This window comes from Anas acuta, chromosome Z (genome assembly GCF_963932015.1).
Source record: "Anas acuta chromosome Z, bAnaAcu1.1, whole genome shotgun sequence".
Classification (NCBI taxonomy): domain Eukaryota; kingdom Metazoa; phylum Chordata; class Aves; order Anseriformes; family Anatidae; genus Anas; species Anas acuta.
In genome coordinates this window covers 34,050,736-34,064,345 of record NC_089017.1, presented here as the reverse complement: position 1 = coordinate 34,064,345, position 13,610 = coordinate 34,050,736, and the positions used below count along the sequence as shown (strand labels likewise).

At 41.0% G+C, this 13,610-nt stretch overlaps 1 protein-coding gene across 1 annotated transcript in view; it reads right to left on the bottom strand.

Annotated features, from left to right (window-relative positions):
- The window catches only part of TRPM3 (transient receptor potential cation channel subfamily M member 3), a 430,339-nt gene extending 426,707 nt beyond the window's left edge, over positions 1 to 3,632 (bottom strand). The window contains exon 1 of the mRNA XM_068667797.1: positions 3,376 to 3,632. Coding sequence (XP_068523898.1) covers positions 3,376 to 3,576 — 201 coding nt within the window. The 5' untranslated portion in view covers positions 3,577 to 3,632. The remainder of the gene's footprint in view (positions 1 to 3,375) is intronic.
- Positions 3,633 to 13,610: the final 9,978 nt, after the last annotated feature.

Here is a 13,610-nt window from a genome sequence, read left to right as displayed (position 1 = left end):
AAATCATTTTCAATATTTTGTTCAATAGAATCTAGACATTCCTCTTTACAGGCAAAATTTAAGATGATTCAAAACATGTTGTTTTGAATAGCAAAACTTTCATCAACTTGAGCAGGGGGTTCCACTCAGCTTTCCATTTCCAGAGTTACACAAACAGATGATGGAGAGAAGAAAACAGCATAAAAGCCTTTGTTTCTAAGGCAATAGCTATTCTTTAAATTCCTAATGTGTAATACCATTACTCGAAGCGTAACCAGGATTAGTGCACAATAATCAAAGATAATAGCTTCAAGTTAGGGATGGTTCAGAGGTAGCCACTTCTGTGTTTTAGGTGATCTGACCAAGGTTAGCTCTTGCAAATCGTTTCTGTCTCAAACACTCTTCCTTTCCTCAGATCTTGACAATAAAACAACTCCTGCTCCATTGCTCAAGAACTAATATCAAGCACTCAAAAACTAAACAAGCTAAACAAAACAATAGAGTTGTTTGTGTAAATAAGACTACAAATTATTCTTCATGAATTAGCAATTAAAGAAATAAAATAATTAAAAAAATAATTTTAGGGTTATGACTTGTTACTTTTTCTTTGAGTAACCATGAGACATTAAGATCTGCAAGTGAAGTAAGGGCAGGTTGGAAAACACAGATATTTATACACCGTAACAGATACGGAGAATGCAGAAAAACAACATAGATATTCTCAGTGCCAACCACAATGCGCAATTACTATTTTAAATCTTCTGTGTTTGACAAAGTCTAAATCAAGTCTTTGCAGGATGGAAATTAGTTCTTCAAAACATAGAATTTTCTATTCCTTACAAGAAAATCACAGATACTTAAATAGCTTTACAAGATACTCAGATGAGATTATTTATGCAGAACAACCAAGACACACCTGGCTACCCCACGTTTATTTTTATTTTTATTTGTTTAATAAATCTCCTTTCTAAAGAAATCAGTTTGTAGCATAGGATAAACCCCAGAGACTGATCTAAGGAAATTGTATTCTCAATTTTCAAGGATATGCTGAAATACTACCTACATCATCTTTCACCTATACAAAACTATCTGCACATAGTAGCAGCCTCCCATAAGGCACATTACAGAAGGCTGTTACACTAGCATGCTTATGGAGTGAGAGCAAGTCCACAGTTACTGGCCAGTTTCCAGATGACCAATAACAGGGAACAAAACAAGGCCTTTGAAAATAATAATAATCATGATAATAATAATAAGAGAAACCATCTGAGCCCCCAGAACAATGGTATTAAGGCAAGATCAAGCAAGACCAGGAGCAAAGGAATACTTGTGCATAGTGCTGGTTATGTCTCTTCAACATTGATCTTCAAAAGGTCTCTTTAGCCCACTGACAACCATCAAAAAGTAAATTGTAGCAGAAATTACAAGTTACAGCAGGAGAAAAAAAAAAAAAAAAAAAAAAAAGCCACAAGCAGGGAGGCAGGGCTGTGGAAAGGATGTAATGGTAATTACATAGTAATTTAAATTTTATACTTTTTTTTACACTAAAAGTTTTATACTACATTTTTACATTTTTTCAATGGATTTGGTGGGAAAGGAGTTGAGAAAAAGAAAGGTGGAGGTGGAAAATGCCGTAAAGATTAGTATGCTCTGGCATCACTTCAGAAAACATTGTCAAATATATTAGTCTTTGTGAGGTGGAATTTCAGATATCCTGTACTCTCTTATAAAAAGAGAAGAGCAAAATTTAACAAAATAGACACTACTCAATGTCCACTCTCAAAGCCAATGATATTAAAAAACAAAAAATCATAATCAACTTCTCCCACCTATCCTCCAGTTTACAGCATTTAGAAGTTTAAGTGTAATGCAAATCCTGTAGTATAAATACACCACCTTAATACTGCTTTAGACAAGATGTCAGGAAGTAATTGCTCATCTGCTCAGAAAAAAAATGTATATATATATGGAAATGTAATGATTAATCTAATACAGCTGTTCAAATCTGGCAAGGATTTGCAACCTGAATCTCATTCAGCCTTCTGACAGGAGTAAGGATTCATCTCCACTGTAAGCAACCAGAACCACTGTTTCAAACAATGGAAACTCAACAAGCCCTTAAAAATAGACCTCTGGACTGCACTGTACCACTGTACTTGTTCCTGATGAGTTTTGGTGATAGACCATGGGAATAAAACTTAAGGTACCTACTGAAAAAAAAAAATAATAATAATAAAGTCAATGTATTCTGCAAAAAAAAAGAAAATAATAAAAATAAAATAAAATAAAATAAAAGACCTATAGTATTTTAATCTGCAGGATGATACACATGAATGCAACTCTCTTCCTCTTCCCCCTCCATAAGAGAATACTGTTACTTTCTGTGATGCTTTCTTGTTGCCATGGCATCCTTTCTATTGTAGGTCTTTTCACCCTCATGCTATTTCCCCAGTTGGCACTCAACCTGTGGGCATCTTCCTTCCAGCTCAAAAGCTTATAAATATTTGTTTCTTTTTGAAACAACACATTTCATCTGTGCATACAAGGTGCGTTGTTCCACACCTCAGAGAGTTAGGTTTCAGCTAGAATGTAGAACACTGTTTGTAAGCACATAAAGACTGAGGTTGTACTTGGACAGTAAGCAGTTCATCCAAAATCTTTGTCTACATTAGTACAGTATCTAGCACTGGGATACCTGATCACCAGAAAAGAGACCACCAAGCACTCTAGTAAGTATCACTCTTTTCTTCGACTTTACTACCCAATTTATTCTCTCAATTTCCATGTATATCTCTCCAAGATGTTCATTTTCCTGACATGCAATCCATGCTGTGGCATGCATCCCCATCAAGATGTCTGTCCATCCACCTCAGAGACTATTTGTACATCCCACCGGGCTGACTGAAGGCAGAAACACCACCAAGGAAGACACCTTCTCAAGATGAAACCTCCGGTTCCCTAGAGAGCGTCGTTAGTCTATCTGCCTGCAAGTACTGCGCCTGAGAGCGCAGCCGCTCCCCTCCCAGCGTGAGGAGAGCAGCCACAAGTCTCCAGCCGCTACTTTGCGGCCCCGCCGGGAGCCGCCGCTGCTCTCCCAGGAGATGCGCTCCGCGTTGCACTTAGGAAAACACCCGCCGCTCACACACAGAAAAAGAAACAAAAAAATAAAAAATAAAAAATAAAAAAGCGGGGGGGTGGGGGAGGAAAGGGGTTGCAAAACAGGAGACTTTTGCCTGTCATAACTACAAAGTCGCAAGGAAAGTGAGATTTTTCGGAGGAAAGGCAACAGGTTTGCTAACACCGCCCCCACCCCGCCACCAGGGGAAGCACCCTGCTTCACGAGGGGCCCCGTCCCCCATCCCGATCCCGTCCCCGACCTGGGTCGCGGGCACTCACCGGCGGCGCGGGCGCGGAGTTTCCGCTGCGTTTGGCGGAGCCTCGCCGTGAGCTCAGCCGCCGCCAGGACTCCGCCAGCCGTCCGCGACCGCTGCCGCGACCGCTGCCACTACCGCTGCCACTACTGCCACCGCCGCCCGCCGCCCCCTCGGCGGCACAGCCCCGCTCTGCCGCCCCGGGGCTCCGCCGTCTCTGCCCCATGGCCCGCGGCGGCGTCCCCTCTCCGCTCGGCTCGGCTCGGCTCCGCGCAGCCCTTATCTTTAGCGATGGTGTCGAGACGCGGCGGGGGGGTGGCGGGGCGGGCCGGGGCGGAGCGGAGCCGCCCGCCCCCCGTGGCCGCGGGACCGCCCGGGGGGAGCCTCGGGGCTCGGGGCGGCGGCAGCCCCCCGGGGATGGAGCGAGAGGGGGGCACCCGCCCCGGGGGCCTCTGGAGGAGCGCGGTGTGAGCGCAGGAGATTAGAGCTCGTCGTACCCCACGGCGAAATGAGAGTTAATTGAGGGTCGGGTAGCTATACTCGATTTTGTCGCGACATGTGACATGTTATGCCCGTTCACTTCTACGTCTGGGTCTTGCCAAAATCTTACCAGGAGACTTCTCTTCATTAGTCTACGTTAACTGAACTAGATTAGTGGCTTTTCAGCAATAAATCATGTTCCTTTTTAAAATCGGGTAGCCCTTACCGATGTGCGAGTTCCCCAAAGCCCATCTCTCTTGTTTACACTAAGGAGGGTGGAAACACGAAGTCAGCAGCAAAAGGCAGCGTGGTACCTGTTGATAGGGTGCACCTTCTGGTGGTCTGGTTTTCTTTCTTAAATATAACAAGGAGCCTCTCTGGAATAAATTCACCTCTCTGCCAAAATTGCAAGGGTCCTGGGGTCAGTATGCCGCAGATGATGTTTTAGGAATGTGCATATCGGGTTCATCTATTCTACCTGCTGATCACAGGGCACAGGTGATGAGCTGTGGGGAAAAGGTGCCTCTCCTTTGCCGTCTGAAATCACTGCTAGTACCTCTCCGTGAGGTGAGAGGACACTCAAATCCCCACGGCTGAACTAAGATAGCTAGTAAGCATGTTAGAGTACAAGCTCAGACGTTAAAAGGTAAAGCATTAAAAGGTAAATATTTCTACTTGTGCAACACAGTCACGCTAAAAAAAAAAAAAAAAAAAAAAAAAGAGAGAGAGAGAGAAAAGGGAAAACAACAATAAACTAGATAGATATTCTGTTATTCAAGGATCATTAAAATACAGTGAGTGTTTTGCAGTCACTAAACCATTGATTTAGTGACTGCACTTTTGATTTATCTCTACAAGAATTTCTTAGAAGAATGCTTTACTGAAAAAGTCAGATGTATGCAGCTCTCTTCAGAAGCTGGACATTCTGTTTTTAAAAGATACAACATTATAAAACACAATATTATTCTAGTTACAGCCACAGTACTTTAAATGATATATGAAAGGATCTATCTTCCTCACAGTGTATCTACTGCTGTAATAGTAATCAAGAAAGAAAAGGCAGAGTTTCCAAAGAATGTGTTAAATCCTCTGCTAAATAAAGGTCTGAAGCAAATAACTAAGGATTTTGTTATGGCATCAGGTAGTCTAATTCCTTTTACTCCTCTAATTAGATTCCAGTCTGATTGTTTACCTCCCATTCAGTGGGGAAACACATGATCCGGAGGGTCTTTTCCTTCCAACACCTGTAACTATAGCAAATCACTTCATTTGGTTGAACTATTCTCATGACTGCTTTTAGCTTCATTTATTCTGTACTGAGGCACATCAGTACTAGGTCAACATTGCTGGGTTAGTGAATTAGTTTTATCATCTTTATTAACATCTACAGACTGACTCTTCTGGTATCTCCTCTGTCTGCTAGTCAGAGTATTAAATTTCCCAAAGCAGTGTTTTTCTTTAATTATGCATTAGAGGAATCTAACGATTTTCAAATCCCATAAAAATTTGTAAGTGACTTTGTTGGGTTTCGGTGTTGTTTTTTTTTGTTTGTTTGTTTGTTGTTGTTGTTTTAAATTGTTTGTTTTGTTTTGTTTTTCTTTAATCAAATTAAATAACACCCAGAGACTACTAAAGAGTCTTTCTTGGGGTAGTGGGGAATCTCTAAAAGAATCCACAGCCAGGATACAAAAATGTTTGTGTTACTGACTTATCAATAGACTTTGACTCTGCAGCTGGAAGATGAAGTCTGCTTCCTTCACCTGTTTTGTTACACAGTGCATACTACTTATTCAGCTCACATAACCATGTAAAATACAACAGAAAAGCAAACAAGAATTCTTATTTAAAATAGCAAAGCTAAATGGCTACAGATTTCAAACTAAAACAGAACAAAAATCACAGCCAAGAAGAATGTAAGTTCCTGTAAGTCTAATACACAACAGAGGCCATCAGAAGGTCAAATTTTGTGAAAAGATGTTCACCTATTAATAGACGTGAACCTTTTTTATTTTCAGATGTAAAGGCTGAGCTTTAAGCACAGAAAACGGGCTTCATTTTCTTTATTTAAGCCTGTAAGAACCAGACCATCCTAGTGCCAGTTGTGTTTTGTATAAACCATCATAACAATAAATTTCGACTTGTTATGTGGTCTGACAGATCTTATTGTAACATGTATGTTACTGTAACATGATGCACCACACATAATTGTTTTTTATCACTGACAGTATGTACACCATATGTTTATTCCTCCTAAACTTATAAGCATTGCTGTTATGGCTATAGTCACCCATACTGTCTGCTTGGCTAGCAAGGTAGCATTTTCATCTTGAGCAGAGAAGGACATAACTGCATGTTATGTATACTGTAGTCTAACATCTTTATTTTAGCATTTTTCATTCCACCTATGTTTCTTATTCACAGTGGTTTATAATTACTTACAAATATTTATCAACAAGTACAAACAAATATGTCATTAGGTGTTGACAGGGCTTTATTTGCATGGTTTAAATCATAGAATCAGTTAGGTTGGAAAAGACTTCAAAGATCGAGTCCAGCTAAGGAGTTGGACTCAATGATTCTTGTAGGTCCCTTCCAACTCAGGGTATTTTATGATTCTATGATCATCTAGTCCTGCATTTAACCTAGGACTTCCAAGTCCGCCATTAAACCATGTCACTAAGCATTACATCTACATGTTTTTTGAAGACATCCAGGGATGTCTTGGCAGCCTGTTCCAATATTTCACAATGCTTTCTGTGAATAATTTCTTTCTTATATACAATCTAAACCTCCCCTGGCACAATTTCAGACCATTACCCCTTATCGTAACAATTGGTGCTTTGAAGAAGAGCCTGATCCCCACCTCACCATACCCTCCTTTAAAGTAACTGTAGAGAATGATAACGTCTCCCCTGAGCCTCCTTTTCACAAGGCTAAACAACCCCAGCTCCCTCAGCTGTTCCTCACAAGACTTGTTTTCTAGACCCTTCACCAGCTTCATTGCCCTTTTTTGGACAGACTGCAGCACTTCCATGTGCTTCTTATAGTGAGAGGTTCGAAACTGAACACAATATTCAAGGTGCAGCCTCACCAGAGTGGAGTACAGGGGAAAAATCACCTCCCTGGTCCCTCTGGCCATGCTATTTCTGATACAAGCCAGGATGCTGTTGGCCTTCTTCGCTACTTGAGCATGCTGCTGGCTCATATTCAGCCAGCTATTGACCAATACCACCAGGTCCCTTTCCAGCAGCTTTCTAGCCTTTCTTCCCCCATCCTGTAGTGTAACATAGGGTTGTTGTGCCCCAAGTGCAGGACCTGGCACTCAGCCTTGTTAAACCTCATACAATTGGCCTTGGCCCACTACCACAGCCTATACAGATCCCTCTGCAGACACTTCTACTCTCAAGTAGATCAATACTTGCACCCAAATTGGCGTTTGCAAAATTACTGAAGGTGCACTCGATCACCTCATCCAGATCATTGATAAAGATATTGAAGTCGTCCTAGTACTGAACCCAAGGGGACTCCACTAGTGACCAGGCTCCAGCTGTATTTAACTCCATTCACCACAACACTTTGGGCCCAGCCACCCCGACAGCTTTTTAGCCAATTAAAAGTAAACCAGTCCAGGCCTTGAGCAGCCAGCTTCTTCAGGAGAATGCTGCAGGAAACTGTTAAAAACTTCACTGAATTCTAGCTAGAACATATACACAAACTTTTCCTCATCCACTGAGCATGATGTCATCTTGTTATATAAAGAGTTCAGGTTTATCAAGCCGGATCCGCCTTTCATAAGCCCATGCTGACTGGGCCTGATCACCTGGTTGCTCTGTAGATGCTGCATGATAATCTGCTCGGTGAGTTTCCCTGGCACCAAGGTCTACTGACAGGCCTACAGTTTCCCAGATCCTCCTTCCAGCCCTTCTTGTAGATGGGCAACACATTTGCTAGCTGCCAGTTGACTGGGACCTCCCCTGACAGCCAGGATTGCTGATAAATGATGGAAAGCAGCTTGTTGAGCACTTCCACCAACTCCTTCAGAACCCTTGGCTGGATCCCATCTGATCCCATAGACCTGTGCACACCTAAGTGGAGTAGCAGGTTGTTAACCAATTCCTCTTGGATAGAGAGGGCTTCATTCTGCTTCCTGTCCCTATCCAGCAGCTCAAGGAGCTGTCTGGAGAACTGATTTTGCTGCTAATGGCTGAGACAAAGAAGGCATTAAGAACCTCATTATTTTCCTCATCTCTTGTCAGCGTTTCCCCACACATCCAGTAAAGGAGGGAGATTCTTCTTAGTCCTCCTCACCTTGTATATGCATATGAGTTTATAAAAACATTTTTTATCATCTTTAGCAGCAGTAGAAAAATTGAGTTTTAGCTGGGCTTTGGCTCTTCTAATTTTCTGTCTTCACAGCCTCACGACATCTTTACAGTCCTCCCGAGTGGCCTGTCCCTCCTTCCAAAGGTTATAAACTCTCTTTCTTCCTGAGCTCTACCCAGACCTCCCTGTTCAGCCAGGCCAGTTTTCTTCTGCCCTGGTTCATCTGTTGGCATGTGGGGATGGCCTGATCCTGTGCTTTTATGATTTCCTTCTTGAAGAGTGACTAGCCTTCCTGGCCTCCTTTGCCCTTCAGGACTGCCTGCCCAGGGACTCTGTCAACCAGTCTTCTTAACAGGCTGAAGTCTGTGCTCAGAAAGTCCAGGGAGGCATCTGTTCTCCAGATACTCAGCCGCCCGAGCTGTTAGCTAACCCCATTCTTTACTTTTCCAAGATATATTTTCCAAATATTTTAGCTTAGCAGAGTTCAAGACCCACAGAGCTGTTTGGTTTGAACTATTCAGAGGCTTGGAAGCAGTCACTCAAGGTCTGTGAAATACTTTCATTTCATCTTGCATTAGTAAGAAAGCAGTTATAATTTCAGCTGGAAGAGACCACTGGGGTTCAAGTGATCCAATGCTCTGCTTAAAGCAGGTCCACTGAGATCAGCTTGCTCAGGGATTTTTTATAATAAAATAAAATAAATAAAGCTTTCACAGTTTCTCTGTAAATTTTTTTCAGTGTTTATTAGCCACTTAGTGAAACATCTAATTGAAAATTCTCATGTTCACAGAATCACAGAATTTCTAGGTTGGAAGAGACCTCAAGATCATCGAGTCCAACCTCTGACCTAACGCTAACAGTCCCCACTAAACAATATCCCTAAGCTCTACATCTAAACGTCGCTTCGGTCTGTTGTTTTTTCTCATTTCATCAAACACCTTCAAGGATAGCCTGGCTTCATCTTCTCTATACTATCATATTTAATAGAGGGAGGCAACAGTTAAGCCTTTGCAAAGCCTCTGTCCTTAAGGATGAAGAAATATATTCTCTCAATATCTTTTCAAAGACAAAGTGGATAAAACTTTCTACAGACAGCTACAAGTAGCCTCACATTCTCAGACCTTGGTCCTCACAGGAAGCTTCAACCACTCTAATATCTGCTGGAGGAACAACACAGCAGGGTATATGCAATCCAGGAAGTTCCTGGAGAATATCAATGACAACTTCCTCTTCCTCATGAGGATAAATGCTCTGCTGCACCTCATACTTAAAAAAATAAAAAAGTACATAGGTGTACAAAACATTTCATAATGAGCCATCATTGTGCACTTGCAGTCCTGCATCCTAGGCCTCATCAGCAGAGGAGTGGACAACATGTGGAGGGAGATGATTGTCCCTCTCTACTCTGCTATTGTGAGGCCCCACCTGGAGTGCTGTATCCAGGTCTGGAGCCCCAGGACAAGAAGGATGTGGGGCTGTTAGATTGGATCCACAGGAGGGCCACAAAGATGATGGAGCACTGATCCTGGGAAGACAGGATGAGAAAGCTGGTAATGTTCAGCCTGGAGAAAATAAGACTCCAGGGAGAAGTCACTGCAGCTTTTTGATACTCAAAGGGGGCTTATGAAAAAGGTGAAGAGCAACTTTTTGTCCAGACAGCTAATGACAGGACAAGGGGGAATAGTTTTAAACTAAAAGAGAGGAGATTAAGATTAGAGGTTAGGAAGAAATTCTTCACTGTGAGTGTGTTGAGACACTAGAACAGGTTGCCCAGAGAAATTGTGGCTGTCCCATCCCTAGAGATGCTCAAGGTTGGATGAGATCACCTCCTTTGATTGGGTGACCCCACTGCAGCAGGGTTGGAACTAGATGATCTTTAAGGTCCCTTTCAATTCAAGCCATTCTGTAATTCTGTGATATGAATCCTTTGCTACAGTGACCATGTGATGGCAATGTTCAGGATTCTGAGGAGAGGAAACAGAACAAAAAGCTAGATCACCACCCCAGACATCAGTCTTTTCAGGAACTTGCTTGAAAGAATCCCATGGGATAAGTTTCTGGATAGGAGAGGCCAAGAAATCTGTTTTAAGAGTCACCTCCTCCAAGCTCAAGACCAGTCCTTCCTACCAGGCAGGAGGTCATTCAAAAATGCCAGGAAACCCGAGTAAACGAACAATGAGCTACTGGTAAAACAAAAAGATAAAAGGGAATATACAGAAGATGGAAGCAGAGGCAGGTTGCCTAGGAGGAATATAGAGACGCTGTCCAAGCTTGCAAAGCCAATGCCCAAACAGAGTTGCATCTGACCAGGAACATCATGATCAAAGGCCAGACAGTAAAGGTCCTGTGGATATTTCATACCTGTGATGTCAGATCTTAAAAAAAAATATTAACGTTCAATAAAATTATAAATGATAAACAACCATGAGCACTATGTAAATACATACAATTATTTAGTGTGTTTTAATGTCTGCTTCCTGCTACAGAAGAATCAATTTGTAGTTTGTGCATGTTTTAGGCAGAACCAGACTGCTATCACAGCAGTGTGGTATTGTCAGAGGACTGAGAGCCTTCTTCATGACCATCATCTTTTGAAGTCTATCATTGCTATGATGTTGTAGGGTATAGGCAACCATGTTTTGGGACAGGGTATTTGAAAGTATTTCTGATTTTGCCCCAGGTTCATAAGAGAAAAGATCATGCTGTAGCTTTTGCTGCATGCTTGTAAGTCAGGCAGAGGATAGGGAAATGGAATTTGTCTGTATGTTATCCTGGGAGCTGCATGTGTGGTAGTTTCTCATCTCATCATGCCTGCAGTGAGGTCATCTTGCTTACCTCATGAAAGCCATTGAGGAGCAAGAGGTCCTACAGAGCAAGCTCTTCCCTTTATCTTCTCTGTTGGAAAAACAGGCTGCAGAGAGCAGGGGCCAGAGGATGTAAATATAGCTAACATAGCTGCAGATTGTGGTGCCACTGTAGAACTAGCATCCTAGGTATATGGTGATGGAAGTAGAAATTGGAAAGAGACTAATATTGTGAGAGAGGAGAAGCAGGCTTTTCTCAGTGGATGACAAATGCCTCAACTGGACTGATGCTAATAGCAAAAAAAAAAAAAAAAGTTTGGTTCCTTCATTTATGCTCAGCACCCTACACTTGGAAGGCACTTGTAACTAATTCTTCTATATTTGTGTATGGATTATGGAAGCAACTGTGAAAAGACGCTAACTTTTTGAAGATGTGAGAGGATTTTACTCTTTCACTAGAACATAGCATTTCTATGCCTTAAACTATTATACACAGTCGTTGGAAATAATTTGGATATTCTGTTGTGTTTACCATAGTATGTAATGAGTATTTTTCAATTACTACAGCAACATCAATAATGCCACATAACAAATAAAAGCTTGGAAGTTGATGATATTCATCATCAGACATAATGGGCGCATTGCCTAGGATTTTGCATACATGTTCAAGTATTTTGTTCTCCCTCATAGTCATTATTGTAGATCCTTCTAAAAACTAACTACAAGATAAATTATTATCATTATTATTTAAAATTATTGTCAGAGACGTGGGGAATAGTTTAATGGAAAAATACTGGTTGAACTAAAAATGTACTGGAGATTAGTAAATTAATTCATAATTTTACAAGTGAAAAAACTCTTCACTTGCTTTTTTTTCTGTCTCTTGGTGTAGACATACAGAAGATATCAATAATGTATAGCAGTCTATAGGAGTGAAGCAGTGCCCAAGGTTATGGCATGCTCAGCGCACTGGACACACAGTTTACAGGAGCTGACAGAATGCACATTTGGGTGCTGAGAGAGTTGGCTGATGTGTTCGAGGGCAGTGTTACATTGACATTTCATTGCAATCAGGGGAGGTTCTACATGACTGGGAATAAAAAAAAAGAGAAAGAGAGAGAGAGAGACAGGTCAGTCTAACTTCAGTGTCTGGGAAAGTTATGGTGCAAATACTTCTGAAAACAATTTCCAGGAAGACAATTACGAGTAGACAGCATACTTTTAACACAGAGAAACCATGACTCACTAGCCTGGTTTCCTTTAGTAAGGAGATGACTGACTCTGAGCACAAGGGAAGAGCAGTGGACATTGCTGATTATAGATAATATATAGCTTGGTTACAGAAAGGTCTTTTATATAGTCTTCCACAGTACCCTTATATGCAAACCAATAGTCATAGGCTGGTTTGATGAATTACAAAATGGGTGGGAAACTGCCAAATCACTAGTCTTAAAGGATTATGATCTGCAGCATATATCCAACAGGCAGCTGGTTACGAGTAGCATCTCTCAAAGGTCGATGATGTCAGTACCGTTTAATTTTTTTAATCAGATAGATGGATCCTGCCCTCTGCAAGTTCACAGTTTATATCAAGTTGGGGGAAAGTAGTATGTTCCTGAGGGAAAGCAACGGGACTGTTATTCAGAGAGTTATCTTACATTGCAAGTACGTCAGAAGTATGAAATATGCACAGGGCCTTCATTGTCAGGCCTTTGATCCTGTTTTCACAACTACCTTAAGCTCCACAAAATTATGCAACTATGTCATAAACTCTGCCAACTCTGTGAAAAGACATAAACAAAGATTACATGTTTTCTTTGATTAACTTTTCATAGAAGTAATCACTTCAAGGGTATTACACAATTACAAGTGGGAAGAAAGGTTGTCTATGAATTGTTTGTTGTTTTTTTAAGTGTGGGTCATAATATAAAAACACAAGTTTTCAAAGGCAAAATTTCTCTGCCAAGCTTCTTTTTTGCTTTTTAGAAAAAAAAAAAAAAAAAAGGAACAAACAATTCTTCATAATGTTTCCTTCCTCCAAATAACTAAGTACCAATAATAATAACTATCCAAGATCAGATGTGAATTATTAAATTCTTTTAAAATGGGATTGTGTGTATTATAATTATTTTTTTTAAGAATCTGCTGCTGAGTGGGTCAAACATCTGCTTTCTATCAACTGCATCATGGAAGGTTTTTTCATTATCTAGTTTATAGTATTTTAATTAAGAAAGTTGTGTAAACTTAGAACAAGGAGCCTTTTCCAGAAACTAGGAATGGTTGCTGATTATCGTGTGATTGCTTACAAAATACTTGGTTTTACAACAAGAACACCTTCTGAGGTAAGACTATTCTGACTATTTACTATTCTGAGGTAGAAGTCCAAAACAACACAATTTTGATTTTGGAAGAAAAAGAGTGACCAGTTTTAACTGCTTTCATAACAAGTGAAAGAAACTCATTTAAGAATTCATACTCTGGCAAGGCTACCACAATGTATGAAATATTAGATTTCAGGTAATAAAGATGTCTCTGTATATAATATCCACAGATCTTTTCTACAACACAGCACTCTCTGGGTTTTGATAAAACCTTTTACTTTAAATACTGTTCATATTCCTGCTCCTATTGGGGAAGGGGGCGGGGGGGGGGG